The sequence below is a fragment of the Chrysochloris asiatica genome, unplaced genomic scaffold (genome assembly GCF_000296735.1).
Source record: "Chrysochloris asiatica unplaced genomic scaffold, ChrAsi1.0 scaffold00044, whole genome shotgun sequence".
NCBI lineage: Eukaryota > Metazoa > Chordata > Mammalia > Afrosoricida > Chrysochloridae > Chrysochloris > Chrysochloris asiatica.
In genome coordinates this window covers 7,011,744-7,033,751 of record NW_006408562.1, presented here as the reverse complement: position 1 = coordinate 7,033,751, position 22,008 = coordinate 7,011,744, and the positions used below count along the sequence as shown (strand labels likewise).

The 22,008-nt window shown below is 44.3% G+C and overlaps 1 protein-coding gene across 1 annotated transcript in view; it reads left to right on the top strand.

Moving 5' to 3' along the window:
* The first annotated feature begins 4,341 nt into the window (after positions 1-4,341).
* The window catches only part of VOPP1 (vesicular, overexpressed in cancer, prosurvival protein 1), a 187,448-nt gene continuing 169,781 nt past the window's right edge, over positions 4,342-22,008 (top strand). Inside the window, exons 1-2 of the mRNA XM_006861917.1 lie at positions 4,342-4,351; positions 5,054-5,425. Of these exons, the coding sequence (XP_006861979.1) occupies positions 4,342-4,351; positions 5,054-5,425 (382 nt within the window). The remainder of the gene's footprint in view (positions 4,352-5,053; positions 5,426-22,008) is intronic.

Below are 22,008 nucleotides of genomic sequence, written 5' to 3'. Positions count from 1 at the left end.
CCTCCTGCAGGTGTGTTGTGTGAAATGCCTCATTTGAAAATTATTTTTATCTTTTCTTTATCAGAGCAGTCTTGTAACCAGCTTCCCACCCTTATCCCCTGGGGTGTATTCAGGCATACCCAGAATCAAGCCATGTCTCACCACCTCCACGTGTACTATAAATCTAGTTATTTCTGGTCTGGATTATTGCAAAGATCTCTTGGATGCCCTCCCCATCTAGGCCCTCCCCTCAACCCTTCCCCACTCTCTCCAGTGTTTTTCACACAGACCCATAGTGATCGTTTTAAAAGCATACTGCAGATTGTGTTACTTTTCAGGTCAAGATCCTCAAATGGTATCCCATGGCTCTCAGGCCAAAATCTTTACAATGGAAACAAATCGGCTTCCTACCTTTTCTTGGAATTCAGGTGTTCTCTCCTTGCAGGTGAGCACAGGCCCTCTGCCCCACTGATCCTGTCTTGAAGTATCCCAGATGCCCAGCTGATCCTACCCATTCCTCCCCCTAGAAAACCAAACCAATTGCAGAAGATCCCATTATTGTGACTCATGGTGATCCCTGGCGTATCACAGTAGAGCTGTACCATATTGTTTTCAAATCCTAGTGGTGTTGTGGGTTGGGTGTTGGGCTGCTAACCCAGGGCCAGTGATTCAAAACCATCAACTCCTCCATGCGGCTGTCTGCTCTCCTAAAAATTTACAGTCTCAGAAATACTATATAGGGTAGCAAAGACTCTTAAAGTCTTAAAGTGTTCAAGAGAAATGATGCCAGGTATGCCTGCCTCAGCTATGGTATTTTCAATCAACTCATACACATGTGAAAATTGGATAACAGATAAGGAAGACCATGGAAGAACTGGATGCATTTGAATTATGGTGTTAGTATGTGAAGAATATTGAAGTTATCATGGATTACCAGACGAACAAAAAACTCTGTCTTGGAAGAAGTACAATAAGAATGTGCCTTAGAAGAGCTGTTGTTAGGAAAGACCAATTCCTGAAGAAGGACATCATGCTTGGTAAAGTGGAAGGTCAGTGGAACAGACAGATGGATACAATAGTAGTAGCCATGGACTCAAACAGAATTGTGAGGCTAGTACAGGACTAGACAGTGTTTCGTTTTGTTGTACGTAGGGTCATTATGAGTTGGAACTGACTTGATGGTACCTACCAATAACGATTCCTGATGTGGTGCTGTTAATGCTCTGGACTGCGAGGTTGGTTTGCACCACAAGGTCAGGGGTTCAAGTTTACCCGCCGCTCCTCGGAAACCCTATACAGGGTCACTATGAGTTGTAACTGATTCCACAGCACTTAACAACAACCAACAATGACAACATGAGTCAGAATCAACTCAATGACAATGGATTTGTTTAAAATTTATTTTTTAATCTTTATAGAAGCCTTTCTCTTCTGCAGCATGTTGAGTGGGTTCAAACTACCAGCCTTTAGGTGAGTAGTCCAGAGAAACCATTTCACCATATAAGGATTCTTGGTTCCAGTCCCAGGGTCATAGTTACTAGTCCAACGAAGCTACTTCTCTGTACTTTTATCTATCAGCTCCTGGCTATTTACCTTAGAGGCCTGATCGGACTCTTTTGTAAGCACTCAGTCCCACCTCCCAGTGACTTTACTCAGTTTATTTCTCTTCCTGGAACTTACCATCTTATACATACCCATTTAAAAAACAAAACAAAACATTTTCTGGTTATATGTCATCTGTCACTAGACTGGAATCTACATACAGGTACTTTTACCTACTACTCTACACCCATAACAGTGTCCAAGATAGGTGTATATGGTAGTGATGCTTGTGTGTAGGTGAGTAGATTCTGACTCATATTGACCTTGGATAGGGTTTCCAAGGCTGTAAATCTTTGCAGGAACAGAAACCTCATCCTTCTCCCGTGGAGTAACTGGTAGATTCGAGTTGTTGACCTTGTGGTTAGCAGCCAGCTCGTAACTGACTACAGAACCAGGGCTCCTTTATGGTACGTATTGCTGTTGATGTTAAATGCCATCAAGTCGGTTCTGACTCATACTGATCCTTTGTGGGGTTTCTGAGGAGTTATTGGTGGGTTTGAACTGCCAACCTCATGGTTAACAGTCTAGTGTGCTTATTCTATGGTGATACATCAGGACTCCACTCGTAACTAAATATTTTCTGAATAAATGAAATACATGTTCACTCTTCATATAGATTCCATATAGGGGAGAGACAGTTCTGCAAGGGCGAGAAGGGGGAAGGAAGAAAAGGATAGCTAGGGGTCGTTCCCAGCCTTTATTTGCTTCTATTGGCAACACAAAAGCCATGGGTTCAGGGACCGCCCGCTTCAGGGGCCGCTGAACCGGTCTAGGACTTGTCGAGTCCTGCCTCAGTGCAGTTTATCAGAGAATTTCTTCCAAACTCAAGTAATATCTGCCCTGAGAGTTATTGCAGAAAGCACAGTTTTCTTCTCTTGTTACTCCTTTAATGATATTTGCGTTTATGGATTTGCACTCAAGGAAACAGCCTGGCTAAGTAGCTCCTGACCCTGCTCTGTACCGTGCCAAGCATCTACCTGGCCCCAGGCAGAGGACACACTGAAGAGCTATCAGACAGAGACACAGGGAAAAGGCAAGGGGGTACATGCTGTTTGACAAAGCATTGCAGATATTTTATGCTTTGAAAATCTTTTATAGTGATTACAGCAAGTTAACTGCAGCAAACCAGTCTTTTCTAGTAGAGAAGAGACAGGAGGGAGATAATGCCATGTTAGTATAATTTTCAAAATGTTAAAGTAACTTAATCCATGTACAAATGCATTGTGAACACATGCCAAAGTTTCATTTTAACCCATCAAGGAGGGAACATGTAGGATGACAAAGCATTGTAAGAGGAAGATATAGGCAACTGATGTATGAGTGTATGTTGTTAGCTGCCGTGGAGTTAACTCTGAATTATTGCCAACTGCTCTGGTAGTGTAGTGGTTACGAATCGGGCTGCGAACCACAAGGTCATTAGTTCGAAACTACCAGCTGTTCCGCGGGAGAAAGATGAGGCTTTCTGCTCCTGTAAAGATTTACAGCCTCAGAAACCCTGTACAGGGTCGCTATTAGTCGGAACCGACTCCACGGCACACAACAACAACAACAACAAATAGTGTAGTGGTTACGAATCGGGCTGCGAACCTCAAGGTCAGCAGTGTGAAACTATCAGCTGCTCCACGGGAGAAAGATGAGGCTTTCTGCTCCCGTAAAGATGTACAGCTTCGGAAACCCTGTTCAGGGTCGCTATGGGTCAGAATCGACTCAATGGCACTTAACAACAATGTGCATAGCCAACTAATAACCTCATATGCATGTGAAAGCTGAAAGGTGAATAAGGAAGACCATAGAAGAATTGATGCTTTTGAGTTATGGTGTTGGAGGAGAATATTGAAAGTGCCATGGGTTGCCAAAAGAACCAACACATCTGTGTTGGAAGAAGTGCAGCCAGAGTGCTCCTTGGAGGCCAATATGGCCAAACTTCGTCTCTCATACTTCGATCATATTGTCAGGAGAGACCGTTGGTAGAGAAGGAGATCATGTTTGGTAAGGCGGAAGATCAGAGAAAAAGAGGAAGACCCCCAACGACATGGAATGGCCAAGTGGCAGCATCAATGGACTCCAGCGAGGCAACAGTAGTGAGGTTGGCCCAGGATCGGGCAGTGTTTCGTTCTGCTGTGCATAAGGTAGCTATGAGTTGGTACTGACTCGATGGCACCTAACAACAACAACAACAACAACAATGGTGTGGTGCTGTGGGTTCAGGGGCCACACAGCAAAGCCGTTTGAACTGCAAGGTTGGTGGTTCAAGCTCACCAGCTGCTCCTCGGAAACCCTATACAGGGTCGCTGTAGGTCGGAACCGACTCGACGGAACTCACAACAACACAACATATATATACATATAGACACACCCACACATACATATATACAAGGTGGTCTGGTATGGTAGTGACTACGAATCGTGCTGTTAATCTCACGGTCAGCAGTTCGAAACTACTAGCTGTTCGCGGGAGAAAGATTAGGCTTTCTGCTCCAGTAAAGATTGACAACCTCGGAAACTCTATGCGGGGGCGCTGAGTTGGAACCGACTCCACGGAACATAACAATAACAACATATATACACACACATTGTTGTACATATGGATTCATGGTGTGGCGCTGTAGAATCAGCACTGGACTTCGAACCACAAGGCGGACAGTTCAAACCCACCAGATGCTCTTCGAAAACCCTACACAGGTTTGCTTTGAATCGGAACCGAATCGACAGCACTTAACAACATATATGTAATGACATTTGTCTGCCAGTTGTCCTACCATGGTGGCTTGTGTGTTGCTGTGAGGCTGGAAGCTAATGCCACTTGTATTTTGAATACCTGCAGGGTCATGATGACTAGGTTTCAGTTGAGCTGTGTGTAATTTTATAGTTTGTCTTAGTTCCAAACTAAGACAGACCAGGAAGAAGTAGAGGCAGACTAGTTCTGAATGTTTAGCCACTGAAAACCTTAAACATTATCAGATAGTGCAAGCAAAAAGAGAGTGAGCGTGACAAAATGGGGTGAAAAGAGGGTTCAAGGCCAGAGGCCAAGGACACCGCAAAATCTCAAGCAATTTTGTGAGTGGGAAGAACTGTGGCGGGTCCACATAGGGCCAGAGCAGGAGGAAATTGCGATAAAATGTACTATAAAAAGCCCAAAACTGCTTCAATATCTAAGGAAAGTATGAGGCTTGAGGAGCCCTCTATTCACAGTCAGCCTTGCCCTTTGGCTGTCCCCCAGCTGCCCGTGGGTCGGGTTCACGGTCCCCGCAGTTCACAGGAACTAGAGCGAGGAACATGGATGCTATTGATAAATGGGTAAATCTACAGCCATCTCCTTACAAATAAGTCTCCCTCCCTCCGCGAGGACTTTGCATCTTCTAAAGCCCTGGGTCCATCCCGCGTGACAGGACGCTCTGCCCCAGGCAGCTCTTCTCCACCTCGCCAGTCCAGAGGTGAGTCTCCCCACCCCCTCCGCATCCCTGACCCCAAGGTTCGGAACCGAGCGCTCAGGGCGCAGATCAGGCCGCCCGGGCCTCCAGTTTCGGGCGCCGGCGGGCGCGCGTCCAGGCAGGCGTGCCGGGGAGCGCGCACCGGCGGGCGGGCGGGGCTGCCCGGGGCGGAGCGCGGGGCGGAGCGCGGCCAGGCTGCTCGGCGCATCTAGCTCCCGGCCCGGCGCTTCACGCCCCTAGCGCTCGCCGGCTCATAGGGCTCACTGCGGCCGCCCGCTCCCGCCATGCGGGATACGAGCCACTGACCCGCGCCTGCGACCCCGAGAGCCCGGCGTGCCCCGAGAAGACCCAGAGGAGCGATGAGCTGCCTAGCCGGGACGGTCGCAGCGCTGCTGCTCGCGTTGCTGGCAGAGGTAGGGACCGGGGGGCCGCGCCGCCTGGGGCGCCTTCCAGATGTGCTCCTGGAGCGCGAACAATGCCGTGAGCCGAGGGGGCATCGCAGTTTGGAGACGCCCCCAGAGCACCATCTGGAAGAGCCCGAAAGGTCGGGCAGCTAGAGCCACAGCCCCATGGGCTGCATGCGTCCCGCTGATTAAGAAGGTGTTAGGGATCCTGGTGACTGGGAGGCTCCCCTGACCTCTCTGCTTCTGTTATTACTCTTCCATCCTCCCCCTCTCCGTGCCGGAGAGGCTCGGGAATGACCTTTGTGCCCTGTCCCCTTTTGCCCCCCGCGGAGGACCCGAGGACGGGTGGCAGGCAGTGAGTGGGGTCCCTGGGGAGCAAGGCAGGTGGGGAGGCCCTGGAGCGCCGGATGGCTTGGGGGTTACAGTCTTGTTAGCCGGGGTGGGAAGGGTGCAAGTGGGCGGAGGTGAAGTTGTGGGGAATGTCATGGGGATGCCAGGGATAGATCAGGGATGAGCAAAAAGAGGAAACATTCCTGCTGTGAAAATGAAGCGGAAAGTCTTAAGCTTCGAGAGGAAAATTCCACGTAGAGCTCAGTGGTGGGTGTGAGAAGCCGAAGCCCAAAGGAGAAACTTGTTGAGCCCAGGAGGGTGGGGGCTCCTCAGGTAAATGACAGCCCTCTGGGATATGGGCTACCTCTAGCTGGGAAGTTGCTTCTTTTAGTGGAGGTCCACCCCATTGTACTAAAAGCGGATTCTTTAAAATGAGTAAGTGGAGTTCTGGGGCGTAGGATATGAATCAGAACTTGTTCTTCTCAGGCGCATTATTTTGAAGGAAATTTGCATTCAATTAGTGAAGTCAAAGTAAGTGGATAATGAGTTACTTATGTTTCTTCTGGGCTTTTCTATTTTAAAGGGTTGTAAAATTCTTTAATTGGGGGTTACTGCTGGAAATGACTACTTGTTTTCTCCACGTTTTAAAAATAATTGTTACAAAATGTTGGGAGTGGGGGTGGGGAGAGAAGTTTTAGCTCTTCTGGAAGGAAGGTTGATGGAAACGTTTCTCCTTGTCCAGACGCCACCCTAGGAAAGACTTCCTGTTTTTGTTCAAAATATCCCCCTGGCCTGGTATTTAATGTTTCTGTGGAGTGCCTCCCAGCTTTCATTCTTTCCGTTTGTTCAGAATTTGAAACCCGTAAGAATCTCATCCCTTCAGTGCCTCACCAGGGAGGACGAAGGAGATGTGGATCAGAGACCACTATTTTCAATAAACAAATGTGTGTGTACCTTAACGCATCTGTACTTAAAACATGCAGTCCTCTGTTAAAATCAGTGCTTGATGAAGTTATCTAGCATTTTATTCCACTGTGCTACCAAAGTAACTTTTCATAAGGTCTTTTGTCTGCTGTGGCCCTGTGCCCTGCACTTGTATGGAATCTGTACCACTTTAGGAATTCAGTGCTTTCCAAAATAGCTGTTTTATTGGATAGGAAATTATCATCTTAATTTTTATTGTTGTTGTTAAATGTGTGGAGTCCGTTCTGACTCACAGCATCCCTGTATAGGGTTTCTGAAGAGCGGCTGTTGAGCTTGAACCACCAATCTTGGGTTGAAACCGACCTTGCAGTCCAGTTCATTAACCCACAGCGTCACACCAGGACTCCAGTTTTTACTATTAGTTGTCATCAAGTGAGTTCCAACTCAGGCAGGGTAACTCCCTATGTGCCGAACAGAATTTCGTAGGCAGATCACCTGACCGTCTTCCCGGGTGCCTTTTGGTGGGTTCAAACAGCCAGCCTTTTAGTAATAGTTGGGCCACTCAGGGACTGTATCATCTTAATGTTGTTATTGTTAAGTGCTGTCAAGTAAATTTTGACTCATAGCTACCCTGTATAGGGTTTCCGAGGAGCAGCTGGTGAGCTTGAACTGCCGACCTCCATGTTCAAACCAACCTTGCAGTCCAGCGCATTAGCCCACAGCATCACATGTCTGAAAGGTGGAGAGAATCTTAAAAGCAGAACTGGGTGTAAAAGTAAAACTTAAATGACTAAGAGGATGTTTCACCAAGCTGAACATCTGGATGGTTACATTTATTTTTAACTGGAAGGTTGTGGAGCAGTGTCTTTTACATGATTATTGTTGTTAAGTGCTGTCGAGTCAATTCTGACCCACAGTGACCCTGTATAGGGTTTCCAAGGAGCAGCTGGTGAGCTTGAATCACCAACCTTGTAGTTCAAATGACTTTGCAGTCTGACGCATTAGCCCACAGCACCATACCATATTAAGCACTATTTTGCCTGTGACCAAGAGGTGTCTCTGAGGAATTAAGGAGATGTCTTTATAGTTCATCACTTGGAGTTTTACATGTGAGATTTATATGTGACAATTTTCATATGAAATTGATTGCCAGATGAATGTATCTTATCAGAACACTTGATGCTCTTGAGGTCCTAAGTCACTTACAGAAACGTACAACTACAGTTGTGAGGAGGCAAAGGCAAACTTTTCCAGTGAGTACTAAAAATTGTTGAGGGGGTATTTGATGACTTCTGATTGCCGGCTGCAGCGTGGGACGTTTGTCTTTGTTTCTTTGTTCTGCTTGAGCTGGCTTTGGTGTAAGAATTTGTGGTGTACGAATTTGTGGTGTACTTGATCATAAACCACCTGGAGTTGAAGGAGGCCTGTGGGAGCGGTTATGTCCTCTACAGACCTCCCGCCCTCTGTCTCCCGCCCTCTGTCTCGCTTGCCTGCATGCATCACCCATTATGCTACTGAGAGGTCCTTGAGTGGGAGGAAATTTACACTCTGCGTTTAAAGAAGGATTTTCCTTCTCTGCTTCACCATCCCTTTATAGAAGTTTATTTTAAATGTACTGGGAGTCCAGGTGTGGCTCTGTAGGATAAGAACTGGACTGCTAACCAAAAGGTCAGTGGTTCAAACTCCTGGCCACTCCTTGGAAACCCTGTACAGGGGTCACTATGAGTTGGAACAGACTCAACGATACGTAATAACTACAACAGCCTGTTAGGTTAGATGTTGTTGTTGTTGTTGTCGTTAAGTGCTGTTGAGTCAGCTCCAACCCAGAGTGACCCTGTATAGGGTTTCCAAGGCGTGGCTGGTGAGATTGAACCGCTTTACCTTGCAGTTCAACAGTTTTGCAGTCTGGCACGTTAACCCACAACGCCACACCAGGACTCCTAGATTACATAGGCCTCTTTATTTTTTATTTAATGGCACTGATGGGAAGATCTTCCAGCAGCACCTTGAAGGAAAAACCTGGTGACCTGCTTCCGCCAGGGGCACCACCTTGAAAGACCTAGTGTGCAGTTTTACAAGAGTCACATGAGTTGAAACTGACTCTGTGGGAACTGATTTGGTTTTGGTGTTCTAGGGTGCTTACCCTGTGCCAGGCTCATTTGCCAGCCTGTTTTATCCCATTTTTATTTCAAATGGGAGATGCTAAATAACTTGTTTTTCCCCCCAGTATTGAAAATTTGTATTTATTCTTTCCCTTTTAAAACTCAACTGATAACCTGTTCAATTATACTTTTGTTTTGTTTTTTAAGTTTTTATTGTGAATTGAGTGATAGTTTACCTGGGAAAACATCGGTTATACACTCATCATTACGCTGCAATGATTACAGTCCCCTCTGTGCATTATCATTCAACAGTATTTGCTTCCATTCCCTCAGTTTTTTTATTTTTTTGCGGGTGGGGTGGGGGATGTACACAGAAACACTCAGGAATAGAAAATGATTTACACAACCAAAGGGCACACGCTGCAAGCCTGAGATGCCAAATAACTTGTCCAGGGTTTTACTATATTAAATGTGAGTGCCAGAGTACCTGCAGCCCCCCTTCTCACCAGTGTGCTAAGTGGTCTCTCCCACTCCTGTACATTGTTGTTGTTGTTAGGTACCATCGAGTTAGGTACCTTATGCACAGCAGAATGAAACACTGCCCGATCCTGGACCAACCTCACTACTTTTGCCACGCTTGAGTCCATCGATGCTGACATTTTGCCAATCCATCTCGTTGGGAGGTCTTCCTCTTTTTCTCTGACCCTCCGCCTTACCAAACATGATATCCTTCTCCAGTGACGGTCCCTCCTGACAATATGTTCAAAGTATGAGAGACCAACTTTGGCCATCTTGGCCTCCAAGGAGCATTCTGGCTGCACTTCTTCTAAAATGGATCTATTGGTTCTTTTGGCAGCCCATGGCAGTTTCAATATGTGTATATCAAAGGTGTGCACATGGGACATCTGCAGGCAGGGCTTTGGAAAACCATGCATTCCATGAAACGTTGAAACCATATAACTGCTGTTGTTAAGTGCTGTTGAGTCAGTTCTGACTGATAATGACCCTGTGTAGGATTTCCAAAGAGTGCCTGGTGGGTTTGAACTGCCAACATTGTGGCTAGCAGTCTAGTGCTTATCCTACAGTGCCACATCAGCACTCTGGCCAATATAATACTTCCTTGGGAGGTGGGGCATGTACAAATTGTCTTGCAAATGATGGCACCACTGAGTGAAATCACGTGGTGGTATTCTTACCTGCCCCTGAACCTCCAGTGCTAACAAGACTGCCCTGGGAGCTCCCAGCTGATGCCCACCTTAAGCCTCAGGTGTGATGCCACCCCAACTTCCCCAGGAGGTTTCTTGGGAGCTCATCACTGAGGTGATTTATTCTTTCTGTGAAATTCATGATCTGCCAACGAGGTTCCCTATTTCATCCTCCCACCTGCCAGACACTGTCAGCTGGTTATATGGCAGATTTTGAAAGATGTCTCTTGGCTCTAGTTTTCAAGCATTGTGTGTGTGTGTGTGTGTGTGTTTTAAGTGCCATTGAGTCAGTTTTGACTTACAGCCACCTGTATAGGGTTTCCAAGGAGTGGCTGGTGAGTTTAAACTGCTGACCTTGCTGTTCAAACTGACCCTGTGGTCCAGTGTTTATCCTGTAATGCCACACTAGGACTCTGTTTTCAAGATTGTAGTTGTTATGTGCCGTGGAGTCGGTTCCGATTCTTAGCGACTCTGCATAGGGTTTTCGAGGCTGTAAATCTTTATGGGAGCAGAAAGCTTCATTTTTCTCCCGCAGAACAGCTGGTAGTTTCGAACTGCTGACCTTGCGGCTCGCAACTAGATTCGTAGCCATTACGCTACCAGAGCTCCTTGTTTTCAAGAATAGAGGCACCCAAAAGTAGCGTAGTGGTTACGAATCGGGCTGTGAGCCGCAAGGTCAGCAGTTCGAAACTACCACCGGTTCCGCGGGAGAAAGATGAGGCGATCTGCTCACGTAAAGATTTACAGCCTCGGAAACCCTGTGTAGGGTCGCTAGGAGTCGGAACCGACTCCACAGCACTTAACAACAACAACAACAACAAAAGCCTTGCTGGGTCCTAAACCCTATGATATTCTGCTTCAGTGCAGGTATTAAGCATCTCCTAGTAGCCGGGTGGAAATAATTCCCTGTGGTCTTCCCTGGGCCTTAGTAGCGCCTTAGAAACGCAAAGAAAAAGCAAGAGCGCTCACACCTGCCTGGCACTGTAGGGTGAGCTTAGGGAGTAATTACGCTCTCAGCATCTGCATCTCCCGCAGGCTTTCAGAGCGCACTGTTTTCTCGATATTGCCACTGGAGTCATTTTCTAGAGGTAACATTGTTTGCCAGGCCCTGTTCTTATTGAGAGGAGCCCTACTGATGCAGTGGTTAAACACTTGACTGCCAACTGAAAGATCAGCGGGTTCAAACCCACCCACTGCCTCAAGGGAGAACGATGTGCCAGTTGGCTTCCGTAAAAATGGCAGTCTTGGAAACCCTGTGGGGCAGTTCTAATCTGCCCTTTAGGGTTGAGTCAGGATCCACAGTAAGATGTCAGTGCTTTGGCCCTTATAGAAATGAGCTCAGAAATGGGTGGTAGATGGGTAGATGTTTAGTAATGTAGGCTCTGCTGCTCCCCTTTGCTGAGGAGATGAACTCTACACCAGAATGTTGACTTGAAGGGGATGGCCCTAAGTATGTTGAGAATTCCTTCTGGTCTTACCTTAGTTTGCTGAGTGTCTCAAAGCATCAAAGAGCAGCAGTGAATGCTAGAAATGGGAGGGTACAGCTCTTAGAAAGAGGGGTAGGAAGTGAATCTTAGCTGGTGAAACTGGAAATGATGGAATTACTGAATATTTTTCTGAAGTTCCATGTATTTTTCAGAGCTGGGAGTCTTGAAATTAGAACCAGTTAGGCTTAAGAACATTTTTATTTTATTTTTTTGCCATTTCCCGAATGTTTTAGTGCCCTGAAAGTCTAACGAATGTGGCAGCCTGTAGCTGCCAATTTTCTGAAATAAACCTTTTCAGCCCTCCCACTCTTTAGAGTTTTTAGAATCTGAGCAACACGCAATTTGAATGAGAAAGAAGCCTGTGGGGAATTTGTTATCTCTGGAAGCTCCTAGGGAGGCTGGGGTGCTGTTGGCTTTGGAGTGGCAGTGATAGGTGAAGAGGGGTAGGGGATCGAGATCAAGATGGGAAAACTTGATCTGGACCTGACCTTTAATTAACCTTTGTTTCCTTTTGGCTTGTGCACAAGTACAGAGCCAACTGGGGAGAAGCAACTTCAGAAACCAGGCAAGGACTGGCTTAGGGTAGTCGCCGCTGGCGGCATACCCATTCTAGGTTATCAGATAATTTCCAGAGAACTCTGTGGTTTCATCTCCTCTCAGTGAAGTCTCTCAAATGCCAGTCACCTTGTCAGCCAGGTCCATCTCCATCACCCCGTTTCATTTTAAATTGCAACTCATTTCTCTTCCTGCTCATTTTACTCTGACTAGTCTTCTCCTCACCTCCTCATACCTATTACCTTCAAAATATGGTTGTTGTTGTTGTTGTTAAGTGCCGTCGAGTCGGTTCCAACCCATAGCGACCCTGTACAGGGTTTCCGAGGGTGTAAATCCTTACGGGAGTAGAAATATATTTATTATTAAGTCCTAGTGTGGCACTGTAGGAAAAGCACTAGATTGCTAACCCCAAGGTTGGTGGTTCAGATCCATCAGCTACTCCTCAGACACCCTATACAGGGTTGATATGACTCTGAACTGATTTGATGGCACTTGACTATGACAATAGCCCTGGAAGGAGTGGAATATTTCCATATCAGGAGATGGGATCATAATGATTACCTATAGGCAATGGAAGAAGACTTAAAATACTTACTGAAGATCAGAGATCACAGCCTTCAGTATGGGTTGCACCTCAATGTAAAGAACATACAAATCCTTACCACTGGACCAATAAATAACATCCGGATAAATGAAAAGATTGAAGCTGTCAAAGACTTCATTTCACTTGGAACCACTATCAACACTCATGGAAGCAGCAGTCAAGAAATCAAACAGCATATTGCATTAGACTAATCTACTGCACAAGACCTCTGTTAAGTGTTCCAGAGCAAAGGTATCAGTCTGAGAACTAAAGCGCACCTGACCCCAGCCATGGTATTTTCAGTAGCCTTATTTGCATGTGAAAGTTGGAAAATGAATAAGGAAGATCATAGAAGAATTGGTGCATTTGAGTTATGGTGTTGGAAAAGAATATTGAAAATACCATGGACTACCAGAAGAACAAATACATCTGTGTTGGAAGAATACAACCAGAAGTCAGGATGGCAAGACTTTGTCTCTCATACTTTGACCTGTTATCAGGAGGGACCAGTCCCCGTAGAAGAACATCATGCTGATAAAGTGGAGGGTCAGTGAAAAAGAAGACCCCCCCCCCCCAATGAGATGGATTGGCACAGCCATGGCAGCAATAGGCTCAAGAGTAACGATGGTTTGAAGTTGGTGCAGGACTGGGTGGTAGTGTTTGCCTCGATTGTACATAAGATCTTTCTGAGTCAGAACCAACTCAGTAGCACCCAGCAACAACAATGGAAGAAGGACAAAGCACCGACGCTTTGGACAGTTTTGATTGTTAACGTTTTCTGTTATCTTGAGGGGAAATGTCCCTGCTGTTTCTACCTGTTCCTAGTTCCACACCCTTGGACTCTTCTGTAGACGCAAATCACAATGACAGCCCCTCACACAATGGAACGTAGCTGGTATTGTTCCAACTAAGTGTGTTCTTTTGTAGGCTACATTTCCTCCTTTCCTTTCTCTCAAGACATCTGTTTGAGTCATATCTGCCCTTTGAAAAGGCCATCTTATAGGAAGTCCTCATTATCTGAGAATGATTGGTCATAGGAAAAACAAAAATGAAACCACTTTAAAGATGGGGCTCAATGTTCATACTTAATGCTGGGAGATAAAGTTTGATTGAGACTTTATTTTCAAAAACAAAGTCCAAATTATAAAAATAAGTTCCTTGTATCCTATGCATACATTTTTAGAATTATGAGTCATGTTTCGGAGGAGAGTGTAATTTTTCTGACAAAATTCAGTGATGCATATAAAATAAGATATTCTTCATTTTACATGGACTTTCATAGCTTGATCATAATGAGATTCTTTTCCCCCCAGAAATATTTTCTGTAGTCACCAATCCCCTCTAATGCTTTTTATTTAATAGTTCTTCTTGGGCCTCTATTGGGTCATCATTTGGTGGTGTTGTTAGCTGCCATTGAGTTGGTTCTGACCCATTGCAACCTTATGTACAACAGAACACAACACTGTCTGGCTCTGCGCCATCCTCGTAATTGCTGCCACACTCGAGCCCATTGCTGCTGCCACTGTGCCAGTCCTCACTGGCAAGCTCTCTTGTTACGTCCATGGACTTCACAAGCTACTGAGTCTTTGCGAGATGTTTTTCAAGGTAATCTTGCTGTGTTCATTTGTGGGTGTTTTTTTTTTGTGTGTGTGTGTTGTACAAATGATCTTTCAAGCAGAGGTTGATTAAGGAACTGTTCAGGCTAGAGTATTAAAACACTATTTTCAAAGGAATGAGTTCAGTGATAATTACTTTTTGTCTTGAAGATTTCGGCATGTCTCCTGTCTCTTCCCCATGGGGACTTATTTGAACAATAAGGACACAGGTCTACAGGTGTGGTTTGACTGGCACCATGGCAACCCTTATTTGGACTGTCTTGTTATATATATATTAGTCCTCACCCTTCTTTGCAGCCAAAATCTTCACATTGAGTTGGAAATTTTCAGGGACACCAAAGTCTTTTTAACATGAGCGTCTGCTGGCATGCTCACAATTCTCCACAACGATTGTGGAGCTGTTTAGTTTTTTGTTTTTTTTAATACCTAAATAGAGGCCTACGCATATATTGGTGTCAGTTATGTTTCTAGTCTTCCTTCTTGTTTTAAGGCTCTCAAGACCTGTCTGAATCCCGTAAAAAACAGCAACAACGGCTTCCTTTTCTTGAGGTGGTTTTATTTGTTTTTGTTACTGTTTTGCAATTGTTATTTTTGGTGAAAGACATACCGTAAAACTCACTCCCATTTCATAATTTGGAGATGTAATTCTCAGTGACATTGGGGTTGCATTCTTCAACGTTATATCAATGTTTTTGTTATTTCTGTTCTAGCTGTTTTGTTTCATGTATTCAACCCTCTGTGCTTTCAAATAGCTATGGACCCTTTGGTTATATATTCTTTTTTTTTTCTTGTGAAGTGAGTGATAGTTTACATGGGAGAACATCGGCTTTACACCATCATTTCATTGCAGTGATTACAATCTCCTCTGTGCATCATCATTCAACAGTATTTGCTTACATTCCCTCTGTTTTTCTTTTTTTGGGGGGGTGAGCAGATGTACACAAAATCACTCAGACATATATAATAATTTAAACAACCAAAGGGCCTGCCTCCTGGCCGCCAGCATTCAGTCCTTCTCTTTCCATGAGTACAGAGTCCTCAGCTGCTCCCTCTCTCTATGTTATCATCTCAGCCTCCATCTCTGGTGTCGCTGCTTCTCTTGATAGGGGGTTATATATTCTTTTATTTATTTTTTAAACATAATAGTTATAAGTGACAAACTTTAATCTTTGGGCTAAACTGCTATTTCATTTAAGATGGGTCCAGGGGATTGTTTCAATTTAGTGTTTGAAGATCAACTCAGGGCCATGGTCTTAGGGAATCCTTCAGCTTCAGTGGGTCCAGTAAGTCTGGATTCTTGAAGAATTTGAAGTTCTGTTCCACATTTTTTTTTTGCCTTTTTATTAGGATGTATTCTATCAGAACAGTCAGTAGTGATTGCTAGGTACCATCTAGTTATTCTAGCTCTAAGGTGTAGGAGGCTGTGGTTCATGTAGCTAATTCATCCTGCAGTTCAGTTCCTTCTCTCATTCTAGGGTTCCCTTTTGCTCCAGATGAATGAAGACCAGTAGTTGTATTTATAGCTGCTTCTAAGATCCCATCACTGCTTACCATAGGGGGAGGTAGAACATAAACTGTAAGAGCTATATTATGCAAATTGATTGGATTGTCTCATGAGACCATGGCCGTAAGCCTCACACCAAGAGAACTAATCGCATGAAGTGATTGGTTGTTTCTATTCAGGGTCAGGGTCTGTACCTCCCAACCCTTTATTTTGGCTGTTACTTGCTTTAATACCATTTAAAAGATCTAGTCTCCTTTATAAGGAGGTTGCGAGTCAGACTGCTAGCCTCAAGGTCAGCAGTTCAAAACTACCAGCTGTTCTGCAGGAGAAAGCTGAGGCTTTCTGCTACAGAAAGATTTACAGCCTTGGAAACCCTATGCAGGGTCGCTGTGAGGCGGAACTGATTCCACAGCACACCACCACCACCAGTCTCTATGATTTAGTGCCATATACAGATCTGGTTTTCCTGCTGTTGCTGACATTGTCCAACTGATCAGTGAAAATGCTGAGCGGAGCAGAGTCAAAGATGAAGACTTCCATTAGGGTTGAGGCAGATGACCAAGATTTGCAGAACGGTCATATATTTAACTTGAGTAAGTTATTGTTAGGAGTTCTCTGGTAGCGTAGTGGTTACGAATCGGGCCGCGAACCTTAAGGTCAGCAGTTCGAAATTACCAGCCACTCCGTAGGAGAAAGATGAGGCTTTCTGCTCTCGTAAAGATTTACAGCCTCAGAAACCCTGTACAGGGTCGCTATGGGTTGGAACCGACTTGATGGCACTTAACAACAACAACAACAACAATAAGTTGTTGTTAAGTGCCATCAAGTCAGCATAGGGTTTCCAAGCGAGGGGCTGGTGAGTTTGAACCGCCGACCTTGCAGTTCAAACTGACCTTGCAGTCCAGTGCTTATCTTACAGCGCCATACCAGCAGTAAGTTAGAACTCAGTTTTAGACGCTGTCCTTGATGAGGAGAGAGCCCACAAATGAAAGCATAAAACACAGAAGCAACAACAACAACAACAAAATGTTTTTAAAGAAAACTATAGCGCCGGTGGAGGAGGAGACTTGTGAAAAACCATCAGGAACGGGTGGCCTTTGTTTATGGCGTTAAGGGTAAAGTCGCCAATGGAGATGTGATGATTTGGTGGCAATGGATATATATAGATAGATAGATTATTCCAGGAAGCCCAGCTGGGCACTTCAAAGCTCTTAACAGAGAGAACAAGGTCCTGAGACCAGAACAAAGAGATATTATCTTTATAAATCAGGTTTGAAATTGATAGATTGCTTGCTTGAAACATAGGGGAAGTCTGGGTGGTAGTTAAGTTTCTTGCTTAGATGGAGACAAAATCATGTTTTATAGACCTCAATGCCTTCGGTATTCTCTGGGAGTCTTGAGTAAATAAGCTCTCATTGACTTGTGCTGATTAACCTGTAAAAATAGAATGATCATAAATGCGTCAGCATTGAGGGAAGCTCCCTCGGGAAAATCCCACACTTGGAATTTAACTCTTTGGCACAGTTTGGATTAACAGATTGCGAATATTATCAATTGTTCCCAAGCAAGGTTCCTGTGCCCACGGCCCCCTGCCAAAATGGAGACTGAGCATCTGCAAAGAGAAAGGACCAGGTTTTCCTTTTGTTTAGAAATTGTGCTCGTTTGACGGTTTAGTGTATCTGTAGCTAAATTAAGGAGGAGAAGAAGAAGGGGAAAAAACTCAAACGAGATGATTCTGAGTCTATCACAGTAGCACTACACTCCATAGGAGTTTCAGTAAATGATTCTCGGGATGTAAATCACTAAGGCTTTCTTCTGAGACATCTCTCGGTTAACTTGAACCTCCATAGTTTTCAGTCAGCTGCCCAGTGTGTTAATCATTTGCTCAACTTGGCTCTTTGTGCCCAGACAAGAGAACGCAGGAGCGTGAGTAAAGCCACACTTAGCTCTGAGTTTATGCTGTGGTAAACCAATGGACTAGCCCAGAGGATCTTTCCCCTACCTTGAGTATTGTTTGAATGATGCAGGTATTATTCTTTTAATTAACTGGAAAGAAAGGTGAGTGAAACCCTTTGAGTTCACAGTGAAACACATAGTTGGAATGGATTTGATCTCTCACGTATTATAAAAATTAACTGTTTAAAATTAAACTGTAATATTACTCTTTTAATGTATTCACTGCAATATACCATCTGCAATTTAATACTGATTATCATTCCATTAGAGTCCTGGTGAGGCACTATAGGGTCAGCACTGAACTTCTAACCACAAGGCTGCCGGTTCAAACCCACCAGCCGCTCCTCAGAAACCCTACAAAGGGTTGCTATGAGTTGGAACTGATTTAACAGCACTTAACAACAGCAACAGCAATCATTCCTTTAAAAACATGCGAAGTCTTGTTGGAAATTTAACTGTTGAAACTGTTGGAAATTTAATACTACCCCTTTCTCTGTTTCATTTCTACTTTCTCCACAGAATTTTAATCCTAATGAAACATATATGAGGGGGGCTTCATAGAGTTCATGGATTTATGTTGGATAGCCTGTTTTATTTCTTTCACTATTTTTCTGTAACAAAAATATGTTATCTAAATTATTTTTTCAAAATTTTCTAATTTTAAAAATGACTGGGTTACCACTGCAGTCATTATTATTACACACTTGATTGAAATAATATAAACACATTAAAAATGAATATGATAAAACAGAAACAGTAACATTTGGAAGTAAATAAATAAACATTTATTATTGGAAATAAATGTCTAAATGGGACATCGTTAAGTGCTGTTGAGTCGGTTCTGACTCATACTGACCTGGTATAAGGTTTCCAAGGAGTGGCTGATGGGTTTGGAACTTTGACCTCAAGGTTAGTAGTTCAGTGTTGATCCTACAGCGCCACACCAGGACTAAATGGGATAGGTGAAGGTTTTTTCGGTTAGTACCTGTGTAAAGTGATTCAGAGATACAGCATGGTCATTCAGTTCTTAGAAGTGCTGAGAAATGTGCTCCAACCTCAGGGTCCTCTATATTAGGGCATCTTTCATTTTCATTGAGAGCAAAACATTTGAAACCGTGCTCCTCGTAAACCTTACACAAGATCACGATAGGTTGGAACCGACTCCTCGGCATTTAACAACAACAATAACAAAGATAAAAAGGGGAGTCCTGGTGTGGCTCTGTGGGTTAATGCACAAAGCTGCAAGGACGGTTTGAACGGTAAGGTCGGCAGTTCAGATTCACCAGCTGCACCTTGGAAACCCTATACAGGGTCACTATGAGTTGCTACCAACTTGATGCCACTTAACAACAACAGGATACAAAGAGGTATTTGTCAGTGCTAATAATTACAATGGCCTTGGATGGGTTGTTGTTGTTGTGTGCCGTGGAGTCAGTTTCGACTCATAGCGACCCTGTACAGCGTTTCTGAGGGTGTAAATCTTTACAGGAGCAGAAAGCCTCATCTTTCTCCTGCGGAACAGCTGGTAGTTTTGAACTGCTAACCGTGAGATTAGCAGCCTGATTCATACCTGGGCATTTTTCAGTTTGGGTGGGAGGTATGTCTGCCTTTTTTAAGGGAGAGAAGGGTGCTGGCCTTGTGACCAGTATGTTGATTGGACCCTGTGTTCTTAGGCAGGTCGGTGATAGGAAACACCTGTGAGAGTTAAAAGTCTGGAAATAGATTACGTGAACACTTTAGAGGCGTGCTCCTGAGAAAGCCCCTGGCTTAAATCAATACAAATTTACTACATTTCATTTGTAGAGCTTCCCCAGTGCTCGATTTTGACTCAGCTGATAGGCAAGGTACAACTGCTCATATGGCTTCTGAGACTAACTGTCATCTTCTTCCCATGGAGCTGCTGGTGGGTTTGAACTGCCAATCTCGTAATTAGCTCAATACTTAACTCACTGCACCATTAGGGAGTCTTACAGGGGTCAGAAATCCCAAAGGAGTCTCATTGGCACTGAACTGCCAGCAGGGCTGGGTTCCTTTGGGGGGCCCTAGGAGATGATGACTTGCTTCTGTTCAGGTCCTAGATGCTATCTGCATTCCCTCTCTCATCAAAACTCCCTGCATCTTCAAAGCCAGCCGTATTGGATTTTCACATCTCTCTTATTGCTCACTTTGTGTACATTGGATCCACTCTAATAAACCAGAATATATTTACTTAATCATACCTGAACAGTCCCTTTTGTCATGTAAGGTAATTAACTCACAAGTTCTGAGGATTAAGGCCTAGGCATCTTGGGGGTAGGACTGAGGGGTGTCTTTATTTTGTCTACCAGAAACACAAACCAAATCCATTGGTGTCAAGCTGAGTCCAACTCTTGGTTACCACATGTTACAGAGTAAAACGGCTCCATTCGGTTTTCCTGACTTGAGTCTTCCCGGAAGATGATTGTCAGACCCTTTTTTCTGTGGCTGCACTGGGTGGGTTCTAACTGCCAACCTTTAGTGGTTAAGCGCAAAGCACTGTGTCCACCAAGGGTCCTATATTCTGTCTCAAGGTTGAGAACGATCTTGTGACTCAGTCACTCTTAGTGAAGGTTTTCATAGTCCATTAGCACATTATCAGATTATTCTTTATAGAGACTGAACTGTACAGCTCACAGTGCTGTGGAGGTAAGTAGCCCAATTCACTGTAGCTGGTTGTGGGGTGGATAAATTTACAGGGGTCTTCTGTAAGTGTCATGCTTTGAATTCTTGGTAGAAAGAGCCAGTAATATTTTAATTAACAGCTAGCCACCCCATTGGAAACGGAACTCACCTTTGACTTCTCTGAACCAAGAAAGATAAATTGCAGCTAAGAGGATTTCACTTATAATGGAAGTGTTGGACAGAATTGAAGCCACTGGTTACTTAATGCATTTATTAATGTCTACCAGTTCCTCACAGAAAGGAACGATCCTAAATCAACACGCCTAGACTCTGGTGAGCTGAGTGTCTGTGAGAGGTGTTTCTGTTGCTGAGGCTCAGCACACCCACCATCAGCTCTGGGCCAGTGCTGCCCTCTGAGTCCAGCTGACAGACACAGATCCTCCTCCTCCCATGAGACTAAAAGCTGATTTCTTCATTGAAGGTAGAGCTGGTCCCTTTCAAAATGTCATTGTGACTTGGTGGTGTATTTAACATGCTGCCAAGAGTAGAGGTAGATTTGTGTAGTGCTATTTCTGGTAGCGTAGTGGTTACGAATCAGACTGCTAACCTCAAGGTTGGCAGTTTGAAACTACCAGCTGTTCCGTGGGAGAAAGATGGGGCCTTCTATTCCCGTAAAGATTTGCAGCTGCAGAAACCCCGTGCAGGGTCACTATGAGTTGGAACTTACTCCACGGTAGTTAACAACTGTCACAATTAGAATCTGGACCTTTTTGGTTCCCAACCTTTGAATTTGAATTCAGAGTGTGGGTATAATTTTTGCCTTCCCCCTTAAAAAAAAAAAAGAAAATATGGTGATAGGATGTGTATATAACATGAAATCTGCCATTTTAAAGATTTTTAATTGTATGATTCAGGGATATGAATGCCGTTTACCATGTTGTGCAAGCCATCATCACTATTTCCAGATCTTTTTCATCACCTCAAACAGAAACTCAGCACTTACTATAATTTAGGCTTTTTGATAGCTGCCTGAACATCTTAATAAAGTCATTATCCCGGAGCCCAGATGTCTTGACTTGAGGACTGGTTTTAGACCCTTAGTGAGTTCCATGGTCTAGATGAATAGAAACTCTTTGGAACCAGGAACACTTTTTGGCCCGTTTAAGGTATTTCCGTAGTTTGAGCACAAATATAATTAATATATTTGCATTCATCATCTTCAGAAGCAAATGAATGTAAAACTTTTCTGTGAGGCGTGTTCCTCTCTGACTTTGAACACTGACCTTTCTTTTGCTTTCTCCTTTGGTTTTTGGTGAGCCTGCATTATTAGTATTGCTGAAAGAGTCTCAGAAGACTAAAAGAGTTCTTTCTGCATCGTTCGATATTTTAACTATAGAATCCTTCAGTGTGGCAAGTTGAGGCTTGAATTTTTTTCTTCAGTTCCCTCAGCTTGAGAAATACGGAGCACAGTTGACTCACAGTTGACTCACTGGTTAAAGTGCCATCTGTTACCCATGTGCATATGCAAACAGCAGGTGTGAAACATGCACTCTGTTTGTCTTTACAGGCAATACTCTGGGAGAAGTTTAAAGTAAGGAAACTAAAAAGGACTTGAAGGACTTAATGTGCCTCTGATGCTCCTCAGAAACCCTATACAGGGTTGTTATGAGTTGGAACCGACGGGATGGCA